Genomic DNA, 20,821 nt, shown 5'->3' with positions numbered 1-20,821 from the left:
GCCCCGTACACCCCTTCCGTTCACCCCTCCCGTACAAAACCCCTTATTACACCCCTTCCTTGCACCCCTCCCTTCCCTTCCATGTTCCCTTCCTTGTACCCATTCATAGCATCTGTTCTTTGCAGCCCCTCCTTGCACCCTTCCTTTTGCACCTCTTCCTCGCACACCTTCCTTGCACCCCTTCAGTGCGCCCCTTCTTTGTATCCGTTCTTCACCCTTCCCCTGTTCTCTTCACTGTTCCATTCCTTGTACTTATTCATTGCATCCCCTTCTTGCACCCCATTCCTTGCACCCCTTCCTTGCACCCATTCCTTGCACCTCATTCCTTGCACCCCTTCATTGCACCTCTTACGTTCACCCCTTCCCTGTGCCCTTCCTTGCACCCTTTATTGCACCCCGTACCTTTACCCCTTCCTTACCACCCCTCTTTTTGCACCCCTTCCGTATACCCCTTCCTGCACCCCTTCCTTGCACCCCTTCCTTATACCCCTTCCTGCACCCCTTCCTTGCACCCCCTCCTTGCACCCCTTCCTTATACCCCTTCCTGCACCCCTTCCTTGCACCCCTTCCACACACCTCTTCCGCAAACCATGCGCAAACCTACTCCGTACATCCTCTGTGTATCCCCTTCCAAACATCCCTTCATTAGTGTACCGTTATTTTCCCAAGTTGATTCACCCCTCAAACAATAACAACTACCACGGTAATAATGATTTACAATAGTTGCGGCCGGACCACAGAGTCTCCCGGATCCCCCCCGGATTACAACCTCAATCCCCATGTCCCATTATCACCACGGAGGAAGGATCACCAAGGAGCCCCGGAGTGTGGGGTCTTAATTTAATGGCCATATTGCGATTTGATGCTACTTAATGCCTGTCACTTTAACACGTTAACACCTAATGGGGGGTCGACTGGGCGGGGAGGAGGAAGGGGGCCTTTAGTGGGAGGTTAACAGGGTTGTGTTGGTTCAGCGGTAGATCTATATTAGTAGTAGAGCTTTGTAGGCCATTTTGAGATTGTGAACACATTCATATAACACTATTGGGTTTGGGTAAATTAATATGTGTAAACCCTAACCAAATAGTGCTCGCCATACCTCAAAAAGGCTAATTATTAAAAATAATGAGGTTTTTGGAAAGAGCATGAATGAATTTTGAATTGGGCAACTATTAAGGCTACCAATAATAGAGTTCCCAAATGGGACCAAGTTTCCAATCGGGTACAGTTTTCCTTTTGGTTCTGTTCATCAGTCAAGGAGGCTACCAATGGAGGTCCCGATTGGGACCAAGTTTCCTAATCGGGAACAGTTTTCCTTTTGGGTTAAAGATCAGTCAAGGAGGCTACCTACATAGTTCATTTGACAGCTCTTTGAGGCAGACATGTTCCGTTTCACCACAGATGATGAAACCCCAATGAAGACATCAATCAATTTACTGGCTTCTTTTAGAGGTCAGGTTCACCGGGTCACGGTTCCTGCGGTCGGTCAGGGTCCTATACTGACTGAGGTCAGAGGTGAAATCTGCTTCAACAATTCAGAATATTTTAATGAACTATTTTCATTGTTTACTTTTTTGGTCGTGAAGATATTTTGTTAGTTTTGAAAAACCGGTTGAAGTGGTTGTCTTGGGGGATAGGTGCAACTGTATAGGATACTATATAACACAATAATTACACACAATTCGATGACCAAAAAGCTACAAATGTTTTCAAGAGTTGTTTAAACACTTTTATGAGTTAAAAGTTGGTAATTCTTTTGTCAATTGCTACACTTCGAATACAAGGTACATATAAACAGAGTTGTTGACAGAGTTATTGACTCGAGTCATGCGAAGTGCTATTCACACGACAGCAATTTAACTGGATTCCCTTGCTTAATGTTAGTATGGTTGCAAAATGCAGTAATGTTTGACAAGATTGTGCACGAGAACTTGGTCAGTAGAACAAATTCGTGTCCTTTCACACGAGGTACATTTTGTAAAAATGTACAACCACGCTACAATTTAGCTAGGGACCCTTGCTAAATAACTCGTGTGAAAGGGTCTTCGGACTCGAGTGTGCTGTTGTTTTGACTCTTGACTCTGACATGTACTAAGTTCAGCATTGACTAGTGGCTCAGATTTGGACTTCCAAAATAATTATTGTGCCTTTTCTTGGACTTGCAAAAGATGACTTGCTATTCTGGCATTAGATTGTTGAGATGTCACCTTACCGACCCCCACAGTGTGGTCTTCATACTCCCTGTATAGATAAAACACAGCCTGATTTGACGCCGAGGGCCATGCCGCTCCTATACCATCCTGTTATGTGCAAACTGAGCAAGATTTCTACAGCTGTAACATTTCTATTACTTCCTCCAATACATATATGAATCTGCACAATCCATTTTAAGCTTTTCGTTCCCGCCTAAATCAGGTAGGAACGCATAGGACGTTCCCCCCTAGCAACCTATCCGAAGCGGGAAATGGTCGTCTGCTGCCGGCTCACGAAAAAAGCAGTGCACTCATAATGATGACGTATCGATTATCGTACTTGTTACAGGAAATGTGTACAATGTGTCGTCACTGTCATGATATTGAGTTACTGGGTGGGTGGGGGGAGGGAATCTGAAATCATCGATATGTTCTTGTAATCGCTATCATCTCTAACATCGCTCGACAGTCACTGACGGAAGGAAAAGAGCAAAACGAGAGGAAAGGGTTAATTTAGGATGAAATTATAGCAATAACAATCTTCAATCTCAAAGCTGCAAGTTACAAACGAATATAATCCTTGTGAACAGATATGACTACATACATTTAGAATTAGATTAGAATTGTGATTGTCCGCCTCATAAATATACAGAAATTTAGTTTCCACTGACACATAAAAACGATTATAAGTCAAAAAACATCTATTGCAACAATACACAGATTAAAAGGACAGAAAAACAACACACTATCAAATAAATGACAATAGTTTGCAGTTCTTAAGCCGCTGTTGGTGCGAAGAAATCCTGCATTTTGTTTTGATTAAAACCTTTTTTTTTTTACGAAAACAGTCCAGGGAAAATGATAGAGGTGTAATGTTAAATTTCTAAAGAAAGGTTCTGAAAGAATTCCAGCTAAATGTTTTGATTTATTAACATGTGTATCTTAAGTTCACACAACAAAACATGCCTTGATTTCCTCCAGAGAATTAAATCCATGTGCCAAACAGCGTTGACAAGTCAGTGTTATTCGCGAGACACTTTTTTTTCTTTTTTCTTCTTTTTTGTTGAGAGGGAAAAGAATGTGGCATTCGGGTAGTAGCTGTTGAAAGAAGAACCCCTAGAGAAAAATATCAAATCTTATGAAAGTAGTGAACCCGTTTATCATCCGAGGATTAAACCGCGTCTGTGATAAACCAGGCGGATTTAGGCGGCGCCTCGCTCATAAAATTCATAACATTGTTTCGGTTTTATTTTGTCATGAAATTGGATTATGGACTTAAACTAGCAAAATGGTGCTGAGGTGCAAAATAATGCGTGGAGGTGATTTTGTAAATCATGTGCGGTTTAGGTAGAGTGTTGAAGGATAGCTTAATGAAAGGTGTAGTGACGTATGTCGTCCATCATTGCAAGGTTGCTACCTGGTACAATGTTTTCGTACACGTTTGTGGCGCGCCGTCTCGGGTGAGACTGTTCATCACAAGAGGGGGCTACATCATTTTGTCGGAGTTGGAAATTTGATGTAGCAAGTGGACTGAACAAACACAAGGTGGCGTTTGTCGTTATTCAAAGTAACATTGGCTGTGACCAGATAGAGTGGCTATGGATGTGGCTGCTGGTTGCACCAACAATGTTATGTGTTTATGCAATGCACTAGCCGTAGCCGCACTACGGAAGCCGTTAATTTATACATTTCATTAATTTTTGGCAGTTTAGTGTCAGAAGTAAAATGACCTATAGGGTTTGAGCTCTGGAATGAGGTCACTCACTAGAATTTTGTTTAAGAGATCTTTGTTGGTGCACAAAAAATAGAGTTATATAGAATGAGGGCATTTGTCTGGGTTTTGGGGAAAGTATTTAGGGAAGTTCATCAGGTTTCTATTTTGACAGTGATAACCTTTGTTTTCATTGTTTCGTTTTCATAACCCGAATTAGCACTTTCCTCCACGTTTGCTCCAGGAAGTTATTCTTTGGACTGATTGTACTTGTTATTACAAAAAAGGTGAACTTACCTTAAGTCCTCTGTTCTTTTTGACCGTTACAGGTGCTGCCCCAAGCTTTGCCAAAGAACTGAAAGACAAGAGGGTTGCGGAAGGAGGTCGGGTTACGTTATCGTGCGGGGCGTCAGGGTACCCCACACCGAGACTGACCATGACTAAAGATGACGTCATCATCTCCAAAGGCTTAATCAAGGGGATCAACTATAAAAGTGGGAAAGGGTAAGTTTTTAAAATAGAATGGCAAATTGTTAGCGTGTCATAGTTTTGCAAGAATATTAAAATCTGTGTCAGTTTTTGAGAAGTTTAAAGACACTGGACACTATTGGTAATTGTCAAAGACTAGTCTTCACAGTTGGTGTATCTCAACATATGCATAATATAACAAACCTGTGAAAAATTGAGCTCAATCGGTAGTCAAAGTTCCGAGATATTAATGAAAGAAAAAAACACCCTTGTCGCACCATGGTCACACGAAGTTGTGTGCTTTCAGATGCTTGATTTTGAGACCTCAAATTATAAATCTCAGGTCTCGAAATCAAATTCGTGGAAAATACTTCTTCCATGAAAACTATGTCACTTCAGAGGGAGCCGTTTCTCACGTTTTATACCATCAACCTCTCCCCATTACTCGTCACCAAGGAAGGTTTTATGCTAGCTTATTTTGAGTGATTACCAATAGTGTCCACTGCCTTTAAAGTCATTATAAACTTTCGGTAAACAGTCTTGTACAGGTCCCACACTTCGTGTATCACAACTTATATATAAAATAACAAACCTGTGAAAATGTAGGCTGAATCGGTCATCGGAGTCGGGAGAAAATAACGGGAAAAAACACTCTTGTTTCCGCACGTTTCGCCGTGTCACGACATGATTGTGTCTAAAATAAATCCGTAATTCTCGCTGTCGAGAATTGATATTGTTTTAATGTTTTCTCAAAAAGTAAAGCATTTCATGGAATAATATTTCAAGAGAAGTCTTTCACCATTACCTTCTGTAAACCCTGTAAATTATTTGTAAATCTGTGAACTTTTTTTTTTTTTCCTGTACCGAAAGTGTATAATGGCTTTAAAGGTTCTTTGCATTGATTGTCAAATACTGATGGAAGACGAAACGCTTTGACTTTCAGGCATGGAATTATACGTAAGCCCTGTGAGGCTTATGTTTCCTCTGGTCTTGGCTTTGGTGCCCCTTTAAACATTTTCGTCAAAGTACAATACCTTCCCGGCTGCAATTCTCTTTTTTCTCGTACCACACGCTGGCCACGAGGTCAACAGTGAAGGGATCCGGGAAAGCGCCCATACCTTTATGCGTGTATGCGATGGCCAGCGCGTGGTACGACAAAAAAATGCTTCCCAGCTAGCGGTGGTGCGTGGGTTTCTTCTGTTAGGCCGTATCCGAATTGGTGGCTACGGCTGCGGCTATGACCATTGCCAGGGGTGTTGCTAAGGGCGTTCTATACTTCAATGCATGATGACGCGGCCATCCAGCCGTAGCCGTAGCCGTAGCCGCCAATTCAGATTTGGCCTTTGTATACATCTGGAGGCCATTGGCTCTGTTGCCCCTGGTCTTAGCCTTTGTGCCCGGCCCCAGCCTTCAGAATTCTCACATAGACCAATAAGCTTTCCCAATGGAAGTGCCTTTTGGCAAAAGGCGCGTTATAAATACGGTTATAAAATTGAAAATAGCCGTGCCCTCAAAATATGAAATTCCCGCTATGCCTAATATTTACACTACCATATTTATTGATGCTAAAGTTTTGTACATTCTTCTTTGGTTGATGACAGGGGTATAAGGTTAAAGTTCAAGAGGGTTCAGAAGAGTCTTCACGAGGGAGTTTATGGCTGCATCGCCGATGATGGCGTCCACCCAGCTCTTATAATGAGTGCAAGAATAGGTAAGTAAAGCTTGAAAAACCATTCCTTAAAGACACCTTCTGGTAAATGTCAAAGAACCAGTCTTCTCACATATGCATAAAATAACAAACCTGTGAAAATTTGAGCTCAGTTGGTCGTCGAAGTTGCGAGAAAATATATGGAAGAAATAACACCCTTGTCACACGAAGTTGTGTGCCTTCAGAAGCTTGATTTCGGGACCTCAAAATCTAATTCTGAGGTCTCGAAATCAAATTCGTGGAAAACTACTTCTTTCTCGAAAACTACTTTACTTCAGAGGGAGCCGTTTCCCACAATGTTTTATACTATCAACAACTCTCCATTGCTCGTTATAATGGCATAACATTTACTTACTGCAGCTGCTGATAGTAATAGACTGTTTCAGAAAGTATTGTCTTCGAAGTAAGGTTTCGATAATATTCACCCCGAAACATTTGGATTTGAGAAAAAAAGATCCATGCAGATTTTTGAGGGTCGGTGTCCGTTCGCAAATCCTGCGGCCAGAGACGTGGTTGGTACCCGCTGTCTCCTCGCTAAACGTGGAAAGATGCGACGTTCTTGTGAATAAAACTTTCACATTTTTGACTTTTATTGATCTTCATTTATAATGGTATTGTCTTTAAGTCATCATTACGTTGACAAAAACCATATATTGCCATATCCCTTATTAATGCATTATTCTTGTTTCTCATTCCTGTTCATTCTATGTGTTGAAGTTTAGTTTTGTCGTCTGTGTCTATACGTTGTGTCCAGCTTGTGTTAGATTTATTTGCACTCGATAAGAGTACATTTTAAACTAGTAGAAAATCTCCTTTCATCGTCTCAGACTTCTAGCCCTCGTTTCGCAGAGAAGAAGCAAATATTTGTCTATACACACAGCCCATGAAACGGTCTCATATACACTAATAAGTCAATTCCACGCCGCTTCTTAAAGGCACTGGACACATTTGGTTATTGTCAAAGACCAGTAATCTCACTTGGTATAACTCTTGGTGTATCTCAACATATGCATAAAATAGTTACGAGAGAATAATTGAAGACAAAAACACCCATTGTCGCACAAGTTTTGTGCTTTCAGATGCCTTGAATTCGAGACCTCAGCTGAGGTCTCGAATTCAATTCAAATAAAAGTGAGAATTTACTTCTTTCTCAAAAACTACGTTACTTCAGAGGGAGCCGTTTCTAACAATATTTTATACCATCAACAGCTCTCCATTGCTTTTTAACAAGTAAGTTTATGCTAACAATTACTTTGAGCAATTACCAATAGTGTCAAGTGCCTTTAATAAACTAGATTGCACGGCAGTCTCCCCACGCTCCAGTAAGACGAAGGTGTGTACCTAAGACCTCAAGATCAATATTGTCTTATCGCTCCCCGGAGAAACCCCATCTTGACCGCCGGCTGCCCCAGATTTCCCGCCGGTGGATCTGCTAATTTTCTCCCCGTTGAATCCGGCCGACGAGACGGTGTGTGGTTCATGGGGAGTTAATCTTGCATGGATTGTGGTATACCCATGCTGATTACCTTTAGTGGTGTTGTATGTTTAGCAAGCTAATATCCAGGCAATTTAATATGAGGAATTGTCAAGTGTGGATACTGTCTGCGATCGTTTGCCTTTCATTTAATTTCACTTGTTATAATTCTAATTGTGAAGCCAAAGACTCTCAAAAAAGCGAGCTTAATCACTGTTAGCCTTGCTCAAGGCAGTCGCATTATTCGCTCCGAAAAGACGCCGCTGTAAACCCACCCGTATACCCTGTGCGTGGTGCGTGCGATCACACCGCATGACCCACCCGTATATACACACTGTCACATCGTACAACTACTGTGCACACAAGTCATCCGCACTCGTACCACTAACCGCATGCGGGTAGTGTTAATTAATTGAAAGCACACCTTCAGTGTTGTAGTATCTTCTTTATTAAATTTGATTGATAGAACTTGATTGTAGTGCGGCCATCTTGTTTTTGAGGCTTGAATGGTGAAAATAGTCTGACCTCGTTTTGGTATCATGATCATTGGTATCCACTTGCAGTTTTCACAGTGGGCACGGTAAAACATCCCCGAAGTCTTGTTCCCCATCCTCTATAATCATTGACCCACGCTTTCCCAAGCATTGCACCTTCTTCCAATAGGAGACTTAAGAACGCTAGGTGGCAGCAGACTTACCGAGTAGCGATGTTTTTTTTTAAGAACGCTAGGTGGCAGCAGACTTACCGAGTAGCGATGTTTTTTTTTTTAAGAACGCTAGGTGGCAGCAGACTTACCGAGTTGCGATTTTTCTTCTCCATTATACCACACGCAAGCTATGGGGACACAGTAGAGCGTTCAGATTGGTCCGTTTCCGCAAAGGTCGTGCATTTGTTAACGTAGTTCTGAGCATGCGCACATTACCGAGAGTATTGGATTGTCCCAGTAGTAAGTCTGCTGCCCCCTAGCGTCACCAAACGTCTCCCATTGGTGCTTTGATCCATTTTGTGAGTTGTTACTGGTTGATCTAAAATGACGTGCTCTTAAGTGTGCAGTCTCGTCCCAGACTCTTTTAATCCTGTTTTCATTGAGAAAGTCCTGTGTAAATACCATTGAGAAACCCAACTGGCAATCTTTGGGTGCGTTTTTTTTTCCCAGGACGAACGTGGGTAATTATCTGCACACGTTCGTCCTGTGAAAAAAACGCCACACACCGGGGTCGACCTGGGGAAGCTAAACGAACGCACCCACTGTTTACTTTTCAGCCAGTGTCTTTATCAGAGTAAACATTGTCACATCAACTGATGGGAAACAGTCAGGACGAAATCTGTCTTCTTTTATTTTCTCTTTGAAGCTATACAGCTTCATTTAGTCACCAATAAAAACAAAACAACTATTATACATCAATATCACAAGAATAACGTCCACACAAAATGCCATTTCTGTCTCTTTTTATTCTCTTTTTTTCTTCTCTTGGATAGCACTGAAAGCAAATGAACACCTTTGATATTCCTTAAACATTTATAAAATGTAGAGTATCGCCACGAGTTGATACTTGTATCGGATTTCCCGGTGAATTTGTTTGCCCATGGGGGAGTTTTCCATTCCGAAGATGCCAGTTAACAAGAACAAGATAAATAAAGTAATTTTTGTTCAATCAAAGATGGCCCTAGGATAAAAACTACGGGGACATTCCTCAGTATTTTGTAAAATAAAGACTGCTTTAATTTTACAACCAAAAAATACTGATGGGTTCGATGGATTCCTGTACATTTTTTTAATATAATTTTGTTCCCCCCCAATAAAAAGGGGTAGAGAGAAGGAAAAAAAATATGAAGTATGTTTCTTAGTTATTTCTTATAACATTTTCCCATGTTTTTGAGAATTCTTTAATTAGAGTTGAACCAGGTTACTGCACTATGATCATTCAAAAGTTAGATAATTATGCAAAACTTCGCATTCAGAAATAATAATGAAATGACGTCATACTGGTCAGTGACAAGTGTACGGTCGTTCTAAACAAATACGTGTTTCTAGGCAACGTCGTGTACGTTAATTGTTGTTTTGACAGTTTGTTTTTTGTGCTGTTTACATTAATTCATTTGAGAGGTACTAGTTATTTGCCCCGAGGTGTTTTGTGTTATTATTATTATTGTCGTGTGGCGCTTAATGACTATTAAATTGATAACTGTTATTGCGTTGGCCATCCTTCGGACGAGCTTCCATCAGCCACCCCTTTTGTTCGAATGGTACATTCCACTGGTCATCCTGTTTTGTAATAATATTGTTGTGGTTGATAAAGCAGTGTTATTCAGTCATTTGTATTTCATATTGATTGTGTTTATTTGTATAGCCCAGATGAATTCATAATCTCTGCTTATGACAACCCCCCCTTACAAAATGGAACATTCCAAGGATCATCTTTGTTGTTAAAACCTATTTTTGTAACTAAAAACACCCAGCTGGCTTTGTTGTTTATTTCTTATTGCGATGATATTTTTTGTATTGTTGTTTGTATTATATAGAAGATTCTACATACTACCGTTTTGTACACCCCTCACGTATAGATGGAGTGTTCCATGTTGGGTGGGGGGGGGGGGGGGTCATTTAATTTTGGTAATAACGTATCTCTATGGTAAGATGCAGTAATCATTATTGCCATCTAAAGTTGATTTACCTTTGGTCGATTAGACGTACCACCAGCTGTTAAAGTTTCATCAATTTATCTCGAATGACATACGGATGGGTTTCTTGACATTTCTGAGCTATTTTTAGTCCAGGGCGTACCCCCTCCCCTTTCGATCTTAACCTTAAGGTTTTGCTTGGTTGGTTGATATAACAGCTGTATATATTGGGGAGGAGATGGTAAACATATGTCAGCAATAGGTCACATTGTGATCATTCCTTGGTTTATAACTCAGGATTCTTCAATACCTGAGAAAAATATTGAAAATGAGAATTACATCATGTCAATTTCCAAATAGAAATTAGGAGAATTGGAAAATGCCTTCTTTAATGTTGAAGATTTTGCGTTTCCGGGGCTTGTCCTTTCTTTTTCTGCGAGACAGTCCACATCCTCCCCCCCCCCCCCCATTACAGCCCCACCCAAAAAAAACCAACCAAATAAACACACACAAAAAACAACAAAAAACAACAACAACAACAACAACAACAACAACAGCAGCAACAAAAGACAACAACAACACAAATGAGAGACACACTAAAACGAGAAACAAAAAACCTCTTTACGGGTGTTCTGAGCGACTGGTTGAATCTCAGCGTGATCGGAAGGCTTCTTGAAATAAGATGTTACCAAATTAAAATAAGCTCTTGTAACATAAATATTAAGAAATATTGCTCAATGGTTCCTTATTTCTTTAATATGCCAATGCACCTCAGCATCTTTACCCGAATAAAATATTGCAGGAGCAAGTTTCATAAAAAGAAAAGAGTCATGTTTAAAAATTGTGTAGGCCTAAATATTTTGTTCTTGATAAAAAGTAGAGTATGTTGCAACAGTATATTTGATCTTCTCGTTGGCTTCAGGTGCTTGAAGATAATCTTTCGAGGCCTTGAACATTGCACAATGTTGAGTTTGTGATGTAAGGGAATCCACCCATGCGGGGTGGGGGGGGGGGGGGGGGGTCGTCCACGGCCCGGTGAAATTCCATTTTAATAATGTCATTATGTAGAAATAGTCCTGAGTTGATAACAATCTGCAATCGGCATGTATGATTAGGACGGACGTCTATGCATGCAGCAACACACTGCAAAAATTAACCCCGTGTGTATTATCAAAACGTGATTTCACAATACCCAAACCTCATCATCCCGTCCGAATCTCGTCCCCTTATAGTCAATAAAGTAGCTTGGGATGACAAAATATCAGATGGATTTCCAAAGCTAGAGTATGGTCACCAGGCTATGTGGACTGTGTGCAACCCTTACAACGTGACTATTGTGGACCGGTGATATTAAAAGAGGCAGTATTACTCAATCGCTGTATGTCGACGGTCTATATAAGAAAACAGAAGGTAAATACTGAACATCAAACATAGGGAACCGGTGCTCAGCAGATGTCTTCTCCATCTTCTACAAGTCGCCAAAGCAAGGCTACACAAAGCTTAGTCAACTCTTCAACCAATCATAGTTTCTTTGGTGAGCAGAGGGTTCGAGACGACGATCCAGTTTCTCTTTTTCAGAGAAAAAAACGCAAGTTTAATTTGGCTCGTCTTGATTAAACCACAGACCCCAAGATTAAAAACCATCTTCTGGAGGACAATTCTGTAATCTGTCATGTGAGAGAGGATCTGTCCACACACTTTAATCACGGTAATATTCCAAACTGGGAGGTCGTCATTTTTTCCCCTTCATCTTTCAGTTTGAGAAATATTTGTAAAGCTCTCTTGTCAGAGAAGAGAAAGTGACATTGCTGGAGTTTGATGATGCAGTGACCCGGAGAAACTACATTGATGTATGTTTGTGTGGTACTCAACAAGTGTATAGTTAGCACGGCACAAACGGCATTTATTATAACAGCATTATAGACTGCGATTTATTCCCCGTGTTTTGGGAGTATTAAGTGAAACAGTGTGGAGAGTCTGGTACCGGATTGTTACACTTGAAACACTCCATATCAACTCATAATCTTATCGTTGAATAAACTGGACTTCGAACTCCAAATCTTCGAAACAGGTAACGTTGTATTATAAATTCACTTGTGTTCCACAACCGCCTGGTGATAGTGCTCTACTGAACGCCCAAACACGCACGCGGGTCCAACGTCTAATCACCTCTACAGTTAACCAATGTTTGGACGTAATATTAAGCTCAAGCACTCGAGACAGACATTGTTGGGGTGATATTATTTTGCGGCTGTGTCCACCTAGAGCGAGACTGTAAAGAGCCAAGGGACGACACTTCAATCTCCTGTGGAAGATTTGTCTCTCTTTTTTAATTTGGCAGCTCGATGTCTTTTTTCATAAGTTGATTGTGAAGAACTACGCGATCAGCACATCGAGGAGAGTGCATGCAACAGGACTTGAAGAGGAGTTCATGCTTGTGCACTTTTGAGTAGTCGCCCTGATTTCAAAATTGTGAGTTGTGAAAGCTTGCTTGGTTTTTGTTAACTGTCGTGTGCTGAGGACAAGATTGCATGCAACAGGGCTTGAAGTTGAGTTCATGCTTATGCACTTGTAAGTCGCCGCTCTGATTTCCAAATTGTGAGTTTTGGAAGCTTGCTTGATTGTTGTTAACTGTCGTTTGTGGAGGACGTACCGTCAGGATGGGGAAGTATGAGAATGTCGAGACTGAGGACGCGATAGCCTTGATGGCCGCCCCGAAAAATACCAAGATGGACTTGTTCATCGCCTTCCTCGCTAAGACCATCATCGTTGTCTTCATCATCGCTGGTCTTATCTTCCTGATTGTGACTGTGTCTACTGACTGGACGGTCAACGTGGTGGGAGGAAACCAAGGTAGGGTCATCGGTTGGAAAGGGGGGGGGGGCATTTTGAGGAAGTGGAGTGTTGGGAGGAAGTGGGGGGGGGGGTTGGAGCATGAGGCACTTTAAGAGATAGTTAAATGAAAAAATGGAAGTAGCTGTTACCAAAATTGTTAATGGCCTAGGATTTGTGAATCTTAGAGGGGATGTTCGGGAGATGGATGGCCACCAAAAATAAATTTGATTTCAATCTGTGATGTTAAATATGCAACCAGAATGTGTGATGAGTTTTCAAGTAACATATACGAATTACTTTCCTGGTCAATGATTGATCGCCAAGGACCAACTGCCTTTCAGTAAGTGCCTTTTATTTATTTATTCGCTTATTGCTTGTAAAGCGCTGACAGTTGTAACAGGGCTCTGTAAATGTATGTTGTTATTATTATGAGAGGAGTAAAACGAAGTTACAATTATAGAACAGACGGGGTGTGACGGAACTTTCATCAATTATTAGACCTACATCAAATACTGGATTTTGGGGTCAGAGACTCTAATGTTCTGGATTCACACCTTCTGCGAGTGTACCACGAGCTTAGGAAACATGTCGCAAAACATGCCCTACCCTAAACATGCAATGCTACACCAACAAAGAAAGTGCTGTGATAATAATGTACCGACCATGGTGGGAAAATAAATGTCTACCTTTCAAGCTTTTCATGTCCAGGTTTATGAATGGAACAAAAGATCTTTTTTATGTTTACGTACGAAGCATGGAGTGCTCTTTGACAGTTTGGATTAAGACTCGAAGGGTTAATTTTTGTGTGACTCTACTTTTATGTTGAGAAAGAACGGTTTGTAAAGGAATGTGGTATGACGAAACAACATGCCCTGGGAGCAGGGAACCAGTTACTCACGAAACGTGATCTTAAAAGTGTTTTCGTTCTCCCTGAGAGCATAGTTAGTACAAACACACCTCGCATGCCACTCACTTTCTTTTGAACACCAGCCCCAGCATGCCACAAGTTTCAACATGTCGTAGTCTACAACTAAAAAAGCTGTAATGTTTAGACTTTATTTAGGGGGGCATTATTCCTTTTAAAATTTCACATACACTGTTTCTATGGCAATGTTTGTCTGCTATGTATCGTATAGTCTACAACTAAACAAGCTGTATTCGACTTTTTTTTATTATTATTCAAGCGGTGGCAATATTTTTGTTTGAGGAGGGTGGGGGCGGCGTTTTTCTTTTTAAAATTTCCCAGACACTGTTTCTTTGGTAATGTTAAAGTGCTTTTTACACGATAAAAGTTTAACTGGGGTCCCTTGCTTTATTTGTAAAATGTAGAAATTTTGAAAATATTTTGCAAGAGAACTTTGACAGTAGAAACAATTCTTGTCCTTTTTTTGAACATTTTGTAAAATTTACAACCATGCTATAGTTAAGCAAGGGACCTTTGCTAAAGTGCTTTCGTGTGAAAGGGGCTTTAGTCTGCTATGTATGATTATACTTGTATTAGCATGGCGTTCAGTGTGAGTTATTAACAAAAGAGCTTTCTCACACGTTGGGTTCCCACAATTATGTTTTTCTGTATATCAATAGACCATACAGCTCTCAGATTTTTAACCAAGAGCTTATACTATGTTAATATTATAAACAAATTTATGATCTCCATCCATGCTTGCTGTATATAATACATTCATGCACAGTGGGGGTCTACTGATGTTATTCAAACATGGCAGACAGGTAGACAAAAAGTGTTCAAAACGTCATGTTCCCGCCTTAAAAAATAACATAAAATGTCGTCTGCTCGGAACTATGAGGTCATTATATTGACCTTTATCACGGTGCAGCCATCTTTACTTTCTCCCACTGATATCAATGTTACCAAACCGAGGCCGGAAGAAAAAAATAGTCTGGTTCCTATTTTCAAAATGATTATTGGCATGCATTATTGTTATCCGATACAAGGAACATGACCAAGATGGCGGCAGCATGTTACAGGTTCATAGTGAAGCTTCGTATTGATTTTATAAAGTGGCTTTTCCATATTTTGGAGCTCCTGGTAAATGGAATTTAATGATTAACATTGGTCTTCGAAGTATTTGTTTGGCAAAAAATGAACTTCGCACTTGAACGAGCACATGATTTGTTCCTCTGGTAAGGGACACTTGTAATTGTATGAAGAAATTTGTATTGTAGAATTTGAACCTTGCAAAAAGCACCACAGCAAAAGCACCGGTCACCACGTCAATTGCTGTGTGTGTGTCTTGGGTTATATTTCGAGTTTATTTTCGGGAACAGAATAGTTAAAGGAATTATATTAGACTTGCAAATCAATGAAACGCTAGAACATTATATTCCATAAAGTCGACCCATCTTATAAGCTGTCACTCATTCCCCCTCCTTCCCGAAGAGAGGAAACGGTTCTATTCATGTGAGGTCTTTGTGCGTGAAACCTCCGTGGGATCGAAGTCTTCCTAAATTTTCCCCTGAGAGAGTCCTTACAGGGGACTAGACTTTACATGGAAACCCCTCAACGTCCTCCATTTTTTTATTATTTTTTTTATTTTTTATTAAACAGCAATTCCGTCGGGCACCTGTCAAAATTGAACACGGGTAGTTGTGGAATTATTGAGTGCTGATGTACTCTTTTGTCATAATCACGTCTGGGTGTGTGTGCATTGGAAGGATGGCAGATAGATTTCGGAAATTAATAATTTTTTTGCGGTGCAGCAAAAAAAAAAAGAAGAAGCATTTTGGGATTGGTTTATGTTGGGAAAGGGGAGAGGGGTTATTGCTGTGTACGTTACATTCATGTCCCGTTTTATAGTTGTCTTGACGGAACTTCTAAATTGTATGAAATTTTAACTTGATCTAAATTTGTTGCTGGGGATAAAGAATATTAATTTTGGTTTTAATCATATACACCGATTTGTGTAAGCAATATACTTTTGTGTAGGCACATTACTCGGGTATCCCACGACGTCGTTACGTTATTTAAAATAAAATTAAAATAAAAAACATGGTGAAAACATCATCAGATTTGTTTCCCTTTTTTATTTTTTGTTTTGTTTTGGTCGCTAGTTAAGAAATCACATCTGCACTAAAAAAAACATCGTTTATTTGAAAAATAAAGTTCATGTCCATCAAACTCTGTCGATCGTCTAGAAGTTGAATTCAGAATGTTACTGCTAACTCTAGGTCAAAAAAAAAACACTTTAGAATCTCACCAGCTAGGTTTGATGAACTTTCGATCTTTAACAACTTAGAAAAAAAAATATATTAACCCATGAGACCTATTGAACAACCCTCATGGATATTTGACTAGACACGGTGTGTTAAAATATTGAATATTTACCGTGCTGACTGCAAACCACCTTCCTGGTCAAAGCATCTCCCATGCTGCTAGCAAAGCGTCACGCTGCACTTTCTATGCAGGACCCCCCCCCCATCTATAGCAGACATCGGGGGGGGGGGGGGGGGGGGGGTGTGAGGGGGAGGGGGGGGGGTACTTCGTAATGAACTTGGTGACAACCAATAGGAATTGTAGCTTGGAGGCATGTGATCAGAGGACGGATCTCAGCGTTCCACGGTCCATCAACCTCCGCTCTAGATTTCCACGATTAGCTTTATTTGAAATACGGGATTCGTTTTTTAGTGGGAGAAGTAAAACTTGATGGATTGAGTTTACATGATCTGACCTGACAGATTGAGAGTTAAGAATGACATTTTTATTGTATCATCTCAATAATGCATGTTGGTCAAGAAAACGATATATATGTCTGATTTTATATGCCTGTTGAAGCTTTCATGTTTTTTTTGTTTGATTGAACATTTTGAAGAAAAACTGTTCAGCTTGAGTATATCCATGTAGGCTGAATAGCTACCTCCAAGTTAATACCTCAAATGATAAACCATGGAGGTAGCTACCGCCATGGTATATCCTTCGAGAGTTTTACTTTGTGAATACAAGAAAGGGAACATTATACGATCTTTGTTTTATGGTTTCGTCTTTTTTTTTAATAGAAGGGAATAATTTGGAAGTCATTAAACTCTAATAAACTGCGTTCATCTTGAAGATGTAATTTAGAGAGAGAGAGAGAGAGAGAGAGAGAGAGAGAGAGTAACATGTTAAGACATTTTGAAGATCATTTATAGGATCGCATCCTGCGTCTAAGATGTGATGATCACATGCAGAAGACATGATGTGTTTTGTGTACAGTTTAATGTGTCTTGAGGGGTCCATGGTTCATGATTGTTATCCATGCGGCATTTTATTCATCATCCTTAATGTTCAAAATGGTTTGCCCATCTGCAGGCTGTTTTAATCAAAATGACTTGTGTTTTGTGTCTTCGAGATTGTTGCCCGACGCTCATCATGCCTTTTGTAAACCGAGATGCAAGTTGTTTAAGACGTTCAATTTGAGTCAAATTGCTCCACCGTGTGTATACATGGAGGATAGTGTCACAGCCCTTTCGGTAACTCAAGCTCCGTCTACTCACAGATGAAGTTCAGTTGAGAGTGGCTTCTTAAAGGAGCAGTCCAAAAACCGTGAATGCAACAGGGGGCTATATCATGCGGCCGGCCGCCATCTTTGTCGTGTACCCTGTATTCACTTAAAACTATGAATACTGATTCACAAAACGGGGGCAAATAAAATACAACCTGACTATTTTACCAACAAATCCTGAGAAAATAATGATTAAGAATGTGAAAAAACATGAAGGAAGAGGGACATTTGAAGTAGGTTCTTTATGGATTGGCTCCCAACCCATGAGAAGGGAGAAGAGGGGTAATTTTGGGTACATGTTGGGGTTATCTTTTTTATTATTTTGTTTTTGCAAACGTCAATGGATATTAAAATGAAGGGTAATACCTTTGGTAATTACTCAAACAATTAATGACCTTAAAAAATTACTTCGTAAAGATCACCGGAGAGCTGTTGATATTATAAAACATTCTTAGAAACGAAGATATGGAGTTTCAGTTTTTAAAGAGGTAATTTTCCACGCATACACACAAATTGAATCAGAGAAAGGCTTCATAAAGCTGTTCTTATGCAGGCAGCAGCTGAGAGCACACAATTTCGGCAACACGGGTGGGTTCTCTTTCATTATTTTCTCGCAACTTCGTACATCAATTGAGTCAAAATTTCCACAGTCTTGTTATTGTATGTATGTTGGGATACTCCAAGTGAGAATACTGATACTTGAAACGTGTCCAGGGGTAGATTTCAAAAAGAGTTAGGACTAGTCCTAACTTAAGACTAGTCTTAGAGATATTAATAACTTAAGGCTAGTCCTAGCTCGAGCCATAAGTTAGGACGAGTAGACTAGTCTCAACTCTTTGTGGAATCCACCCAAGTGCCTTTAAATGTCTCCACTGGGGTTTGTTGCGATTAAGCTCAACGATCTAAGATATTCTAAGATATCCGTTTGAGCTCAAGGAAAAAGCCAGGGCCACCGATGAAAATAATACTACCCTAGCCTGAATTCAGGATGGACTAACTGAGAATTGGAGACGAGAAGGGGGGGGGGGCTACTGAAGCAAGTCTGGGCGAGGTCGCCTCTCTGCTCTCTGTGAGAATATGCTCTGAGAATTATTATTTATAGCGAACAGATTGAGATGGTTTCCAAGAATGTTTTGAAGTCAAGTTCAGTCTTAACGTGCAAGAGTTTTTATGAGGAAGTCTGGAGGTTGTAATTACGAATTGTGTTGGTTGAGAATGTGTTGGTTGGGTTGGGTTGATGTAGAATTTGTATGCTCAATTCTTTCGTATATCTCGTTGGCATTTAATGGACTTTGGGGGTATTTCTGTTTTGGATATTTACCGAAGGACAACTTTTGAAGTATTCCAAAGTTCATGACTTGAAAGAATAACTGTTTTTTTTATGGTAGTGGCATGAGCAAGCAAACGTGGTCTTTATACGATTTTTATCAGATAAAAAAAAAAATGGTTTATGTGGAAGAATGAGTCCATGAAAAATAAATTGGTTTTATGATTTCAGTGACAAAACAAAGCAAAGAGGATTTGCATGTTTTTTTGTTTTTTTATCTGAATTGAATAGAGCATCAAGGTTCATAAACTGTAAACTATTGCGCAATACTTTAGGGGAAAAACACCTCAGGGCTGAGGGTGAAGTTCACATTTTTTTTTCTCTCCAAACTTTGTTACTTTATTATTCATGACCACGCCTACCAATAAGTTTGCCGAAGCAATATAAAGGTGACATTCTATTCAAAATTAACTTGATATAAACCTGATTCGTTCAGTTTCTATGGAATTTGCTCCCCGGGCGCTCGGCTTGCATCCGCTCGTTTTGTCATCTTAAATTTCGTTTCGTAGGTCAATACAAGGTTTTTTATTACTTCTGGAATATCATGGGTACTTAGAGTAAGACAGAGCCGGCTCCAAGACTGTTATTAGACTCCCAGCTATAACCTTAAGGAAATGACCGAGAACTTTAAGGAGGGTTGAACTGGGCCAAAGCATAATAGGCCCCTATAGATGGCGTGACCGGGAATGACCAAAGCAATTAAGGAAACGAGGTTGTGATTCAAGTTAAGATGAAGAAAAAAGCAGTTCATTGTTTCAGCGGAGGGTTTAATACAACCTCTTCTTCATCTGTGAACGCTTAACCTTATAAGGAAATTACCGCGAGCTTTAATGATAGTCAAACTTGGCCAAAACACACAGCAGCGTGACCGAGATTGACCAAAGCAAGCAGTACAGGAAACGAGGTTGTTATTTGAGTAAAGGTGAAGAAAAAACAGTTCATTGTTTCAGCGAAGAGTTTCAAATGACCTCTTTTTCTTCTCTGAGCGCTGTAACCTTAAGGAAATTACCGCGAACTTTAAGGAGAGTTGAACTGCAGGGCCAAAGCATACAGTCTCTTGACCGGGAATGACCAATGGAATACATGAACGGAAACGAGGTTGTTATTCAAGTTAAGTTGAAGAAAAAGCAGCTCATTGTTTCAGCGAAGGGGTTTCAAATAACCTATTTTTCTTATTCTGTGAATCTATTTTGCCGGAATGTGTCTCTGACTTATTGTGACCTTTTAGAGATTTCGAATCCCGATCTCAAAATATGAATGTTGTTGCAACAGTTTTAACTTCCGTCGGGTCTATAATAAACACATGATGACCTTCCTTTATGTGTTTCTTTAACACTCTACAGCCCTTTTCTTGGCATTTTATCTGATCCCAAAGACCTGTCGTTATCAATGAGGCTGGTATTCAACAACCCCGTTGCTAACGAAGCTAGAGTCGCCGTTCCCTCTCCCTGACCTTTCCCGGTCTATTATTCTCTTCATTTTTTTCTCGCCCAAGCTTGGATTGCTCTGAGGTAACACGATCTCCCGCACTAATCATTGTGTGTAGACTTCGCCATTCATTAGAATACGGCGTGCTCAGATTACGCCAAATCGGTCAGTAATGATTGTTGAAAGTTAGTCGCATATTGTCCCCCCTTATAAAGGAAAAGTCGTTATGGGCAGGGTAAATTTACCCAATTAGTCCATGGGTAGTTTTGTAAAAAAAAAACAGTTTCTCTCTTTATAAAAAATAACAGGAAATGGGTAAACAAAAAAATGTACTCTGCGGTATGGTAGAATATGAAGCAAGGCAAGCTCTCAAAAGAACATCATCTGCTCGGCAAAAGATATTTACACACATCGTGTATACCGAAAACCAAGTATAAAAGGAAACGTGAATGGACTTTTAACTGCACAAGTGATTTTTGCATGAGTTTCGTCCCAAGGTATCGGACCGTCAAACCATCGTCCTTAAGTTGCCGTAAATATACAGGGAAAAAACGTGTTTA

At 40.2% G+C, this 20,821-nt stretch overlaps 1 protein-coding gene across 1 annotated transcript in view; it reads left to right on the top strand.

The window, feature by feature from the left end:
- Nucleotides 1-1,382: 1,382 nt before the first annotated feature.
- Nucleotides 1,383-20,821, top strand: part of LOC117303992 (cell death abnormality protein 1-like) — a 47,499-nt gene continuing 28,060 nt past the window's right edge. The window contains exons 1-3 of the mRNA XM_033788464.1: nucleotides 1,383-1,515; nucleotides 4,191-4,407; nucleotides 5,973-6,082. Of these exons, the coding sequence (XP_033644355.1) occupies nucleotides 1,383-1,515; nucleotides 4,191-4,407; nucleotides 5,973-6,082 (460 nt within the window). The remainder of the gene's footprint in view (nucleotides 1,516-4,190; nucleotides 4,408-5,972; nucleotides 6,083-20,821) is intronic.

Source organism: Asterias rubens, chromosome 20, assembly GCF_902459465.1.
Source record: "Asterias rubens chromosome 20, eAstRub1.3, whole genome shotgun sequence".
In the NCBI taxonomy this organism is placed as follows: domain Eukaryota; kingdom Metazoa; phylum Echinodermata; class Asteroidea; order Forcipulatida; family Asteriidae; genus Asterias; species Asterias rubens.
The sequence above is the reverse complement of the archived record's forward strand: the minus strand, read 5'-3'. Positions and strand labels throughout refer to the sequence as shown.